We start from the raw sequence: 12,550 nt of genomic DNA, 5'->3' as shown, positions 1-12,550 counted from the left end.
TGAGGTTAGGGAATCGCCACTGAAACGAGTGTTACAAAAATTATCCGGAACAGAGCATGGATGTGATACTCACCAGGTGCATTGAAAACACTTACCCTCGGTGTGTTGTTACATTATTTAACATTCAGGATGAGTTTTCGTTCTACGCTTGTGTTTATTCTGGAGTAAGTAACAGCCAGCGAGACCGGTCGGTACATAATTGTGAAAATGGCGCTATGGTTTACAGTTGGTTGGTTTGCTTTAGTCAACTATTACGTCGGATAAAATCTATGGCTTCGCTTCGTCCTCTGGATTTTCCGTCCGCTCAGTTTGTCAGTTCTTTTACCTTACTCTCCAGCTGGAACTTCCACCGCATATAGCAGACCTTCATCCGGTCCCAAACGTTCTCCGGTGAGTCCATCGCAGGCCTCACATCCAGCAGGGCAAATTTGTACTTGTCGTCCACCATGCCACCATCGTAATAGTCAATTATGTACCGAACGTCCTTACCGCAACGGTCCACAATCCAGTCGTGCCGATCGAAGGGCAATTCGTATCCCAACCAACTGCGGAATCGAGCCCGGGGGCTGTACTCTGTCGCTTTGCCGCCAAAACTCTTCAGTTTGGGATTGCCGCACTCCCGCGCGTGCAGAGCTTCCCACTTGAGCACCTCCTGCCACGCCTGCTCGTTGTTGGCGTTGTGAATCTTGATGATGTCGTCCATGTCCTTCGGCTTGAGATCGTCCTTCTGCCAGCGCCAACCCTTGCGAAGCATCGCGTTCCAGAACATCTGCTGGCTGGGATAGACCCAGAACTCTTGCCGGCCGTCTTCGGTTACCTTCGGGATGGAGGACACCTGACGATCTTTGGGCAGCGCGAACGGTTGATCTGGTGCTGGGTTCTGGTTCATCGGTGGCATCTATGTTCGGGTGTGAATATTGGAATTGGTTAGTATTTAAGCACAGAGGAACAGACGTAACACTTATAACAAATTATATCAAAAATAGTCATCACGAAATCGTAATCGCCCAATACTAATCATGCCGTGTTTTGACAAGCCACCTCTAGATGGCAGTAGTGAGCAAACGTCAAACAGGAGCAAAAACGTTGCCAGCGCCGCGACTGGTCAATTTACCAACTATCGAATATTTGATTCAACCAAAAAAGGTAATCAATGGGAAGCGAATAGAGTGTGACGTCTGTTTCTCTGTCATTTAAGTATGATCATATAAATCCTATATTCTGTCTGGCATTCGTCTAGCATTCGGTTGTTTCATTGCAATATAAAATTTTTAGAGAAAGTATTTTCCATTTAATTTCAAGACAGATAAATTATGTATTTAGAAAATCTTTCTTTTTTCTATTTTTTTTTGAAAGGTTACTAGCCGGTCGCTGAATAGCGCTGAAACTTCGAAAGTAGGTCTTAGATAGGAAAGAACATAATCATTCTGAAGCAGTTTACCAGACGTCCGCGGCAAACGATAACGAAGTTCTCCAAGGGCTCCTTTAGATATTTCTCCAAGGAGGAATCTTGCACGAGTTCCTCATGAAACAATATCTTTGATGAATATCTGAGATCATGCTTGGAGCTATAATACCTGTATGAATCTTTGGGAGATTTTTTAAAGGGATCTTGGAGGAATTCCTGAATCCTTGTAGAAATCGAAATGCATACAGGAATTTCTGGAGGAATTTCTAAAGGAATCTTTAAAGAATCTTCTAGACATTTTTTTTTTTTTTGCTAGGTTTCTAGCTGCACTCTGAATAGAGTTGAAACCTCTACACTAGACCCGAAGATAGAAAAGAGTACGTAATCTTTCAGAAGCAGTTTGCCAGCCGTACGCGGTAAATGATATCCCTTAAGACACTGTTGCCTACTGACTCAGAAAGTTACGGTAGAAGATTGGAAAGTTTTCAATTGGTCAGTCAGTCAGGATTTGCCTATGTAGTGTTATGGTCACACGGTTTGTGTTTGTCTCCTTGTTTGATTTTGTGGTATGGTTAAATATGTTTTTCTCCTCGTTAAGTCAGTTGTCGTATGTTGTTTTTTTTTATCGAATCAATCGAACCCTGTATGTTAAAATATAGTCGATCCTGCGTCAAATTGTTTTCTTGATTTCGCTAATCGTTTTCTACTTGTGTTCATCTCTTGTGTCCTTAAATTGTCATCGGTCCAAAATCCACAGAAACATGTAACTGAACTTCATGTCAACTTTCATCCCGTTGCAAATACTATTAAAAATATTCAAATTCGTTCAATTGTCCTATCGGTCCTACCTAGATGAACCATATAATTTTCTCAAGCGTAGCCTAGAAATGTCAACCTAGTCATACACAAGTAACGTTGTTCAGTTAATATAAAGCAGTCAGTTTTTGTACAAAATGTCACGTCGAACGCATTGACGTCAACAATGCGTTAAAGTGTTTAAGCTTTGAATCTATCAGCACAATTAAGTGCTGCAAATCTCCTTCCCACTATTGATTCTTCGGTTGATTTTTATTGCTTTATTTAAAGAAAATATGACCAACTAAGGGCCCATATAGCCGAGGCGGTAAACGCACGGGTATTCAGCATGACCATGCTGAGGGTGACGGGTTCGATTCCCGGTCGGTCCAGGAACTTTTCGTAAAGGAAATTTCCTTGACTTCCTTGGGCATAGAGTATCTTCGTGCCTGCCACACGATATACACATGCAAAATGGTCATTGGCAGAGGAAGCTCTCAGTTAAAAACTGTGGAAGTGCTCATAGAACACTAAGCTGAGAAGCAGGCTTTGTCCCAGTGAGGAAGTTACGCCAAGAAGAGGAGAGGAGGATGACCAACTAACATTGTAAAGATTCGAAAAAGCAACTATGACATTAATAAATTACTATGCAATAAAAATCAACCGAGAAACGTGGGAAATAGAGCCCAAACAACATGTTGAAGTCAGATGGCTGTAAAAGGTTCCAAAACCTGTCACAAATCCTATAATACTTTTATTAGGATTTGTAACGATCATCAAAACCTTCTCAAATCCAACCGACTTGAACTATTGCTTAGGAATAGACTCTACTGAGCCCCGGCGGTTCCTCCTGTTTATCGAGCATGTCTGATGCATATGATCAGCCATACTCCATCTGCAGCAGCCGGTTCGTGATGAACCGTTGGAGGCGCATTAAAGTGTTAAAAAGGTGATATGTTTCACTAAAGAACACTACATTACAATAATCAAAATGAAACTCCTTCACTTTAATACCGTCAACCCCTGCGAACTTGGCCAGGGCTGCGAACTTGGCCAGGGAAAATCTTTGGTGGAGTTCCTGAACAAATATTTTGATAAATACTTGATGAAGTCTTTGCAAGATTCTTTTAGAGTACTCTGAAGCACTTTTAAAAACATCCTCGGAGACAACACTCTCCGAGAATTCCTGAAGAAATACTTAGATAAATACTGAATAACATCCTTGCATTAACCACTTAAACAAAACGAGAATTTGTTGTTACATTCTTCGAAAATGAGCACTTAGGGGAAAAAATAGGAAAAGTTAAGTTAATCATACCTGGGAAACCGGGAAAAAGACGGGAATTGCAAAGCTGAAATTGAGTTGCCAACCTGAGGAGCTTCTGGAGAGATTTTCCATAAGGAATTCCTAGACGGTTCCCAGATGAAACTCCCGGACGATTTCCCTGATAGACTTTTTGAAGGAATTCCCCAGAGGAAACTTCTCAGAGGAATTCCCAGAGGTAAATGCTGCAAGCTGAAGTTCCTTTTGGGGATTCTTTCACGAGTTCCTTCTGGGAATTCCTCAAGAACTTCATTCTCAGGGTTCCTCCAGGAGATCCTTCTTGGGATTCCTCCAGGAGTTCCTTGTGGGAATTCCTCGACAACTTCCTTCTGAGGGTTTCTCCAGGAGGTCCGTCTGGAGATTTCTGCAGGAGTTACCTCCAGGAGTTCCCTCTTTCTTTTGATTCCTCCAGGAGTTGCTTCTGGAAATTCCCCAAGGACTTCACTCTGAGGGTTCCTCCTGGAGTTCCCTTTTGGGATTTCTCCAGGAGTTTCTAGGAGTTACTTTAAGGGATTCCTTTAGGAGATATTTCTGGGGATTCCAGTAGTTCTAGGAATTCCTCTAGGAGTTCTTTCTATGGATTCCAGGAGTTCAAATCTAGGAATTCTTGCAGGAGTTATTTCTGGGGATTCTCCCAGAAGTTCCTTCGGGCGATTTTTCCAGGCATTCCTTTTTGGGAAGACTTCAATAGTTCCCTCTGGAAATTCTAGTGTTGGCGCGTTTGCATAGGTGTGCATCGTATAATTATTATTGATAAGGCACTTGTCACCACAAGTTCCATCTGGAAATTCCCCCAGAATTTCCTTCTGGGAATTACCCCAGGAGTTCCTTTGGGGGCTTTATTTAGAAGTTCCCTCTGGAACATTTATCTAGTAGTTCCTTCTGGAAATTCCTCCGGGAGATCCCTCTGGAGATTCTTTTAGGAGTTTCATCTAGAAATTCTTGCAGGAGTTTCTTTTGGCGATTTGTCCAGAAGCTCCTTCTATGGAACTCTTGGAGCAATTCCAAAACAAACCTCCGGAAGGAGTTCCCAGTTGAAACTCCTGGAGGATTTCCCGATAGGAACTCTTGAAAGAATCATCAGAAGGAACTTCTTGAGGAATTCTCCAGAGGTATATTCAAGATGCTTTTTTTTAGAGAGAACTCCTGAAGGATGAATCCCTAGAAGGAACTCCTGGAGGAATTTTACCAGAGAGAACTCCTGGAGGAGCTCCCAGATGGTGCAATCTCCAGAAGGATCTTTTGGAGAAATTCCCAGTTCAGAATTTTGGAAGTATCTCCAGATGAATCCCCCAAAAGAATTTCTGAGAGAATCCCCAGAAGGAACTCCAGGAGGAATTCCCAGAAGAAACTCATGGAAGATTCCACAGAGGGAACTCATAGAGGAATCTCCAGAAGGAACACCTGGAGAAATCTCCAGAGAGAACTCCTGGAAGATTCTCGTGAGGGAACTCTTGCAGGAATCGCCAAAACGAACTCCTGGAGAAACCCCCAGAACGAAGTCCTTGAGGAATTCCCAGAAGGAACTCCTGGAGAAATCTTCAGAAAGACCTCCTGAAAGAATTCCCAGAGGGAAGTTTCAGATGATTTTTTTAGAGGGAACTCCTGGGTTAGATTATTTAGCATAAAGGTCACAGTTATCTTACTATTAATGCTCACTTTATGGATTCTGAATAACAATTTACTATCATTGATTGAAATATTATTATAATGTAGTTTCCTTGACCTGAAAAATAGTTTATAACTGCCAGGCTTACGTTAAATCTAATAAATACAATACAATACAATACAAATATTTTACCTAACATGTCATTATGTGTCAGACTTGTCCAGTATACCCTAATCTATTTGTACCTGCCCAGCACCTAATTTTCCTTCTAAACATCCCTCGACCCTAAAACCCAACCCCTCCACTTACCATATTGAGCGGATTGATGTCTGAATCGTCGTGTTTGACGGGGCACTCGCTGACCAGAACCGGCTTCTCTTTCTGCACTGCAGCAGCAGCCCGGTCCTTGTTGTGCATGGGACATTCCGGTGGTGGATTTGCTGCTGCTCCTCCTCCGTAGCTCATTTTGCCTGCATCCCCAATGGGAGGATGTCCTTTCGGCAGTGCTGGTGCCGCCGCCGCAGCTTCGGCATGCACGATGTTTGTGGCAATCAGTTCAGCCGCCGAGACGGTGTTCCCCATGGCTGCTGTAACGGAACGAAACAACGGAACACGGCTTAGAGGAAAATTTCCCGAAATAGGCGCAAGGTTACATAATTTTGTTTCCCACTTTCCCGCTGCTTGAAGGAACCTGCTGCTTCGTCAAGCTGGTGGGAGGACTTACCTGCCGTTCAATGGTCGAGTAGCTGCTCGAATACAGATGATTTTCTTCACAAAAATTTCCAAATTTATGGAAAATTTTGAAACAGCACCACGAAGAGCACTGGAACAACAAACCGTACCGCGAACTGATGTTTTTTTTCTGCACCAGCTGCCTGCTGCGCCTCGCTCTCGCAGTCGCATGCGTGACCTGCTGTGGTGCAGTGTTGCCACCTAGGCGGTTCGTTTGGAATCTTCGCAACTTGATGTTTTTAATGAAAATGTGCAAACAGAAACGGAAGGGATTTGCTAGTGAATTTGCATGTCTTTACAAACGATGCGAGACTAATTAAATTTTAAATAGAGTTTTACATGTCTAACTCAGCAAAATTTTAAATTAAATTGAAGTTACACAATATTTTTCCCGTACACGAGGACTGGAATACATGGCATCACTGCTGATATCGCCGAGAACACGCGAGAACCACGGTAGTGTTTGACAGTTCTCTCTCGCACGTGCTCTCAAGAACTGACAGCATACTGACAGCACTTTATGTGGCGGTGCGTGCTGTGAAATGCGGACGAGGGGTCTACTTGATGAAGATAAGCCTTGACGGCGCTTCTATGAGAGTGTTTCTTGATTGATTTTGAAAAAAAAATTTAGTCGGAACCCGCTCGTTGAGCAACAACCTCCACCCAACTAACGAATTCGATTCGTTGGTTGGGCCAAATGACAGCAGCAAAAAAATTCTTGAGGGGCGTGTGCATTGTTCGTTTTGGTACCGCTTAGATTAAGAATAAAAAAGTAAAAATATTTTAAATTTTCCAATTTGTGTCCATTTGCAACATAATTGGAACGTTTTGCAAGATATAGATCATATGCGAGAATTAATTATCTTTACATATTTATACATAGTTGGTGAAACTGGAGATGTTTATGAAGTCACCAGGATCAAAATGCAAGCACACAACGCTTTCACAGGTAGATAAAGTCAAGAAGCGGAAAGCGGTGTAAGTCATCATCAAGCAATGACTAATACATGAACCTCCAGATAAGCAAGACTTTTGTTTATTGCTGCAGTCCATTGACAATGTTTTCTGACATGTTTTTCGGGTGTGACTTTTTTTGAATCACTGCGCAACAAGTTGGTCGACAATGCTTTGCATTTGTTTTTATGTGTTACATCATAGCAACCAAGCAACCGATAAATCTAAGCAATCTAATGTAACTTGATTATGACATTTAACAAACTTTCAATGCATTCTTTGTCCAACCTTCAAATAAGTAAGACTTATCCACGGACATTTCAATACCGTTCCACTCCAACACCGGATCTTGGCGGACAGTCACCTGCTGAAAGAATGCTAGGAAGGTCAATGCGAACAGTAGCAGCTCTTTTGAAACCTCCAGAACGTCAGCAGCAGTCCAAGAAAGTCGAACGGAAGGGTGATGCTACCAAACATCAGGATTCTCCAAGATGCTTCAAACAAGGCGATACGGTGTATGCCCAAGTTCACCAAGGCAATTCGTGGAGCTGGATACCTGGTAGGATCATCGAGCGTATCGGAAAAGTTAATTACAACGTTTTGCTGAATCGAAATAATCGACTGATTCGGTCGCACATCAATCAACTACGAAATCGAGTTGAAGTTGAAGAGCAACCGTCACATCAAGATTCACCACTCACGGTTTTCCTCGATGAATTTGGTCTTCGACAAATGCCGACTACAGAATCAAGAAGTAAAGTTCAAATACCTGCTGGAGTAGATGTTCCAATGGTTCCAATCGATAAAGTTTCTTCCTTACCGATGCCCGAGTTGGTAGAACCCATACCCGAACAAGATGAGCTACAAAATGAACCCGAACCAGAATCGGAAGATGAAGAACCTCGTGCAAACCCAGAAACACCGGAACGTCCTAGACGATTGCTTAGGCTCCCATCCAAGCTTCAAGGATATTGGTTGTTTTAAAGGGGGAGATGTTACATCATAGCAACCAAGCAACCGATAAATCTAAGCAATCTAATGTAACTTGATTATGACATTTAATAAACTTTCAATGCATTCTTTGTCCAACCTTCAAATAAGTAAGACTTATCCACGGACATTTCATTATGTTTTGATTGTATTTACATCACCGACGAATTTACATGTTGAAAATAATTAATCGATTATCAATTATTAATCAATCTAATTGGCCAAGATTTAGAAAAACTCAAAACGGATTTGCTAACCCCTCGGAAGAGTAACATTGGTTGTCATTTTCAGTTTGACATTGAATTTTGACATCCAGGTGCTTTTCAGTTGGCTGACAACCCAACTAACGGAGCCCCAACTAAAAAGTCACCTTGAAAGTCACCTAACTATTAAACCCCCAACCAGCGGGTCATGACTGTATTTAAATTTTAGGGGGCTATTTTATAACTCGAGTCGATCGGAATTTCATGTGACTCGATAGTTGTCGAATTACACGAAACGAGTTTGTCGATAGATGTCGAGTAAATAGTCTGGCACAACGAGTGCTCGATACATTATGACGACTCGATGAAAACGGTCGGTCACTTGTCATCGCACAGCAATCAGTGCCTGCTGCGCACAGTTATCAAACAGCTGATGTGAAATTTTGAATTTCTACCAACAACATGACTTTGTACGCGGAAGTATTTTTGCATTTTATTAGTAAAACTACTCTAGAATATTTATTGGAATCCGTTTTAAACCCTCCATCAGTCGCGCCAAAAAGAGATGCACGAGCGATCGCGTCGGGTATTCCGTACACGGCATACACTTTCAATTATGGTTGTAGTACAAGATAGCTAATTGGTGTATTAGGCAAAAATGTCCAGCTGATTATGAGTGGTTGGTAGCTTGGTTGGTAGTGGACATGTAGAACCGATCAACCCGATCTGTTCCTGTCGCGGGTGTCAGAATGGCCCCCGCGGGAGCCTTGGCATTCAGTCAAGGTCGCCTAGGTCAGAACACCAAAGCTAGGCATGCGGCGGCTCTTTCTTGATGATTTTGCATATCCATCATCGTAGTGAACGTAAAAAGGATCAACGGCCGCCCTGGCGAACCCGTGCCCACTGGAATGTTTCCTGGAGGAGCTAACTTCGAAGAAGTTTTGGCCATAGCGCCAAAACTAGGCATGCGAAGGCCCTTCATTCACCATTTTTCATAAACACCATCTTATTATCCATAAAAAGGATTAATGACCTCCCTGGCCAACCCGTGGCCACCGGAGTATGCTCTGGAGGAGCCTGCTCCGAGGACGCTTTGGCCATAGCGCCAGATCTTCCATTTTTTATGTTCATCCTGTGTTTTGGTGATCAAAACCAGATTCTTCGCTTGCAGGCATCTAAGAAACTGAAACCAGGAATTGCGTCGGAACGAACCGATTACACTCAAGGAACTCCTCCACGAATTCCTCTTGGGATTCCTCCAGAACTCCTCCAGAAATTTCTCTAGGAATTCCTTCAGAAAGTCCTCTAGGAATTCCTACATAATTCCTAGAGCAATTCCTCCAGGAGTTCCTCTAAAAATTTCTCCAGGAATTCATCTAGGAATTCCCCCAGTAATTCATCCAGGAATTCTTCCAGGAATTCATCTAAAAATTCCTCCAGGAACTCATTTAGGAATTCCTCCAGGAATAAATCTAGGAATTCCTCCAGGAATTCCTCTAGGAGAGAGAATTCCTAGAGCAGTTCCTGGAGGAATTCCTCCGGGAATTCCACTAGGAATTCATCTAGGAATTCCTCCAGTAATTATTTCAGGAATTCCTCTAGGAGTTCCTCCAGGAATTCCTCTAGTAATTCCTCCAGAAATTCCTGTACGAATTACTTTAGAAATCCCTCTAGGAATTCCTTCAAAAATTCCTCTAGGAATGAATTAACTACATCGGCTGTTTTCCTACTCTCCGCATCGACCAATGTGGCGCTAGCTTCTATGCGCGAAAAATCGCTAAAAGTAAACCGCAAAAATATTGTATGGCGAATACCATCTAAAGGCAAATTCTTCAAAGTGGAACACATTATTCGAAAAAATATTTTGTAGTGGTTGTGCACAATGGTGACCACTATTAAGCCTACTAAATATTTTTTTCGGGAAAAGCTTTGTATTTCAAGCAATTCAAGTTTAGATGCATTTCGCCATACAAAATTAAATTGATTTACTCCTGCTGATCAACTGTGGCTGCGCGCAAAGCGGGTAGTCCATTCCTTCAGAAATTGCTCTAGAAATTGCTCTAGGAATTTCTCCTGAAATTCATCTAGGAATTTCTCCTGAGATTCCTCTAGAATCTTCTCCAGAAATGCCTTTAGGTATTGCTCAGGAAATTCCTCTAGGAATTCCTGTATAAATTCTTCTAGGAATTACATCAGAAAATCGTCCAGGAATTCCTCCGGAAATTCCTCTAGGAATTCCTCTGGAAATTTCTCTAGGAATTCGTCCAGAAAGTCCTCTAGGAATTTCTCCAGTAATTCATCCAGGAATTCCTCCAAGAGTTCCTCTAAGAATTCTTCCAGGAATTCATCTAAAAATTCCTCCAGGAATGCATTTAGGAATTGCTCCAGTAATAAATCTAGGTATTCCTCCAGGAATTCATCTAGGAATTCCACCAAGAATTCCTCTTGGAGGGAGAATTCCTGGAGGAGTTCCTTAAGGAATTCCTCCGGGAATTCCACTAGGAATTCATAAAAGAATTTCTCCAGTAATTATTCCAGGAATTCTTCTAGTAATTCCTCCAGAAATTCCTCTAGGAATTCCTCTAGGAATTCCTTCAAAAATTCCTCTAGAAATTCCTCTAAAAATTGCTCTAGGAATTTCTCCTGAAATTCCTCTAGCAACTTCTCCTAAAATACCTCTAGAAATTTCTCCAGAAATTCCTTTAGCTATTGCTCAGAAAATTCCTCCAGGAATTCCTGTATAAATTCTTCTAGGAATTACTCCAGAAAATCGTCCAGGAATTCCTCCGGAAATTCCTCTAGGAATTCCTCTGGAAATTTATCTAGGAATTCCTCCAGGAGTTCCTCTAGGAATTGCTGCTAGAATTCCTCCAGGAATTCCTCTACACTGAAATAAATTTTGTTGTTGTTTCTACCGAATCCATGGTAAAATTAAGAACTGTACCAACAATTTTCAACGGAATGCAAAAATCTGTTAATTGTACTGAAACATTGTCAATATTACCATGCGTGAAGTACCATTGACTAAAAACATTCTTGACCATGTTTATCTAAGACGCGCAACATTCAAGTCTACATGATCGAAATTACAATGCCCAAATAGTAGAACCAAGAATGTTTTTTTGTCAACAGTAATACACGCATGGTAATATTGACAATGTTTCAGTACAATTAACAGAATTTTGCATTCGGTTGAACATTGTTGGTACAGTTCTTAATTTTACCATGGATTCGGTAGAAACAACAACAAAATTTATTTCAGTGTAGGAATTCCCTAGGAATTCCTCTAGTAACTTCTCCAGAAATTCCTTTATGTATTGCTCCAGAAATTCCTCTAGGAATTCCTGTATAAATTCTTCTTGGAATTCCTTCAGAAATTCCTCTAGAAATTCCTCTAGGAATTCCTACATAATTCCTCTAGGAATTCCTCCAGGAGTTTCTCTAAGAATTCCTGCAGGAGTTCCTCTAGGAATTCCTCCAGGAATTCCTCTAGGAATTTATCTAGGAATTTCTCCAGTAATTCATCCAGGAATTCATCTAAAAATTCCTCCAGGAATTCGTTTAGGAATTCCTTCAGGAATAAATCTAGGAATTTCTCCAGGAATTCATCTCGAAATTCCTCCAGGAATATATCTAGGAATTCCTCCAGGAATTCATCTAGGAATTCCACCAGGAATTCATCTAAGAATTCCACAAGGAATTCCTCTAGGAGAGTGAATTCCTGGAGGAGTTCCTGGAAGAATTCCTAAGGGAATTCCACTAGGAATTCCTCCAGTAATTATTCCAGGAATTCCTCTATGAATTATTCCAGGAATTCCTCCAGAAATTCCTCCATGAATTCCTCTAGTAATTCCTCCAGAAATTCCTCTAGGAATTCCTTCAGAAATTCCTCTAGGAATTCCTTCAGAAATTCCTCAAGGAATTCCTTCAAAAAAATCCTTTAAGAATTCCTTCAGAAATTCCTCATGAAATTTCTCCTGAAATTCCTCTAGGAATTTCTCCTGAAATTCCTCTAGAAATTTCTCCAGAAATTCCTTTAGGTATTGCTCAGGAAATTCCTCTAAGAATTCCTGTATAAACTCTTCTAGGAATTACTCCAGAAAATCGTCTAGGAATTCCTCCGGAAATTCCTCTACAAATTCCTCTGGAAGTTTCTCTAGGAATTCCTCTAGAAGTTCCTCCAAGAAGTTCTGTAAGAATTCCTTCCAGAATTCCTCTAGGAGTTCCTCCAGGAATTCCTGTATAAATTCTTCTAGGAATTCTTGTATAAATTCCTCTAGAAATTATTCCAGAAATTCCTCTAGGGATTCCGTCGGAAATTATTCTGGGAATTCCTCTGGAAATTTCTCTTGAAATTCCTTTAGGTATTTCTCCAGAAATTCCTCTTGAAATTCCTATATAAATTCCTCTAGGAATTTCTCCAGAAATTTCTCTAGAAATTCCTCCTTAAATTCCTCTAGGAGTTGCTCTATAAATTCCTCCGGAAATTCCTCCAGGAACTTATCCGAAAATTTCTCTTTTAATTCTTCCGGAAA

The 12,550-nt window shown here is 41.3% G+C and overlaps 1 protein-coding gene across 2 annotated transcripts; it reads right to left on the bottom strand.

Moving 5' to 3' along the window:
• Positions 1-96: 96 nt before the first annotated feature.
• On the bottom strand, positions 97-6,059 carry LOC109397080 (holocytochrome c-type synthase). Of its 2 annotated transcripts, none has more exons than XM_019669408.3 (3): positions 5,861-6,059; positions 5,446-5,723; positions 97-898 (listed from the first exon to the last, which is right to left on the bottom strand). In XM_019669408.3, the coding sequence occupies exons 2-3, from the start codon at positions 5,716-5,718 to the stop codon at positions 305-307; spliced, it is 867 nt and encodes a 288-aa protein (XP_019524953.2). In that variant the 5' UTR covers positions 5,719-5,723; positions 5,861-6,059; the 3' UTR covers positions 97-304. The 2 variants fall into 2 exon arrangements, with proteins under 2 accessions (XP_019524953.2, XP_062702820.1); XM_062846836.1 differs by having other exon boundaries at positions 5,446-5,720; positions 5,861-6,026.
• Between the last annotated feature and the right edge of the window lie 6,491 nt (positions 6,060-12,550).

The sequence above is a fragment of the Aedes albopictus genome, chromosome 1, assembly GCF_035046485.1.
Source record: "Aedes albopictus strain Foshan chromosome 1, AalbF5, whole genome shotgun sequence".
Taxonomy (NCBI): Eukaryota; Metazoa; Arthropoda; class Insecta; order Diptera; family Culicidae; genus Aedes; species Aedes albopictus.
This window is presented reverse-complemented; position numbering and strand designations above follow the sequence as displayed.

Excerpts from the sequence above, each read along its gene's own strand:
- LOC109397080 (XM_019669408.3), bottom strand. The coding sequence starts at position 5,718 with ATGGGGAACACCGTCTCGGCGGCTGAACTGATTGCCACAAACATCGTG. Across the intron at positions 899-5,445 it reads ACATCAATCCGCTCAATATG|ATGCCACCGATGAACCAGAA; the intron begins GTAAGTGGAGGG and ends ACCCGAACATAG.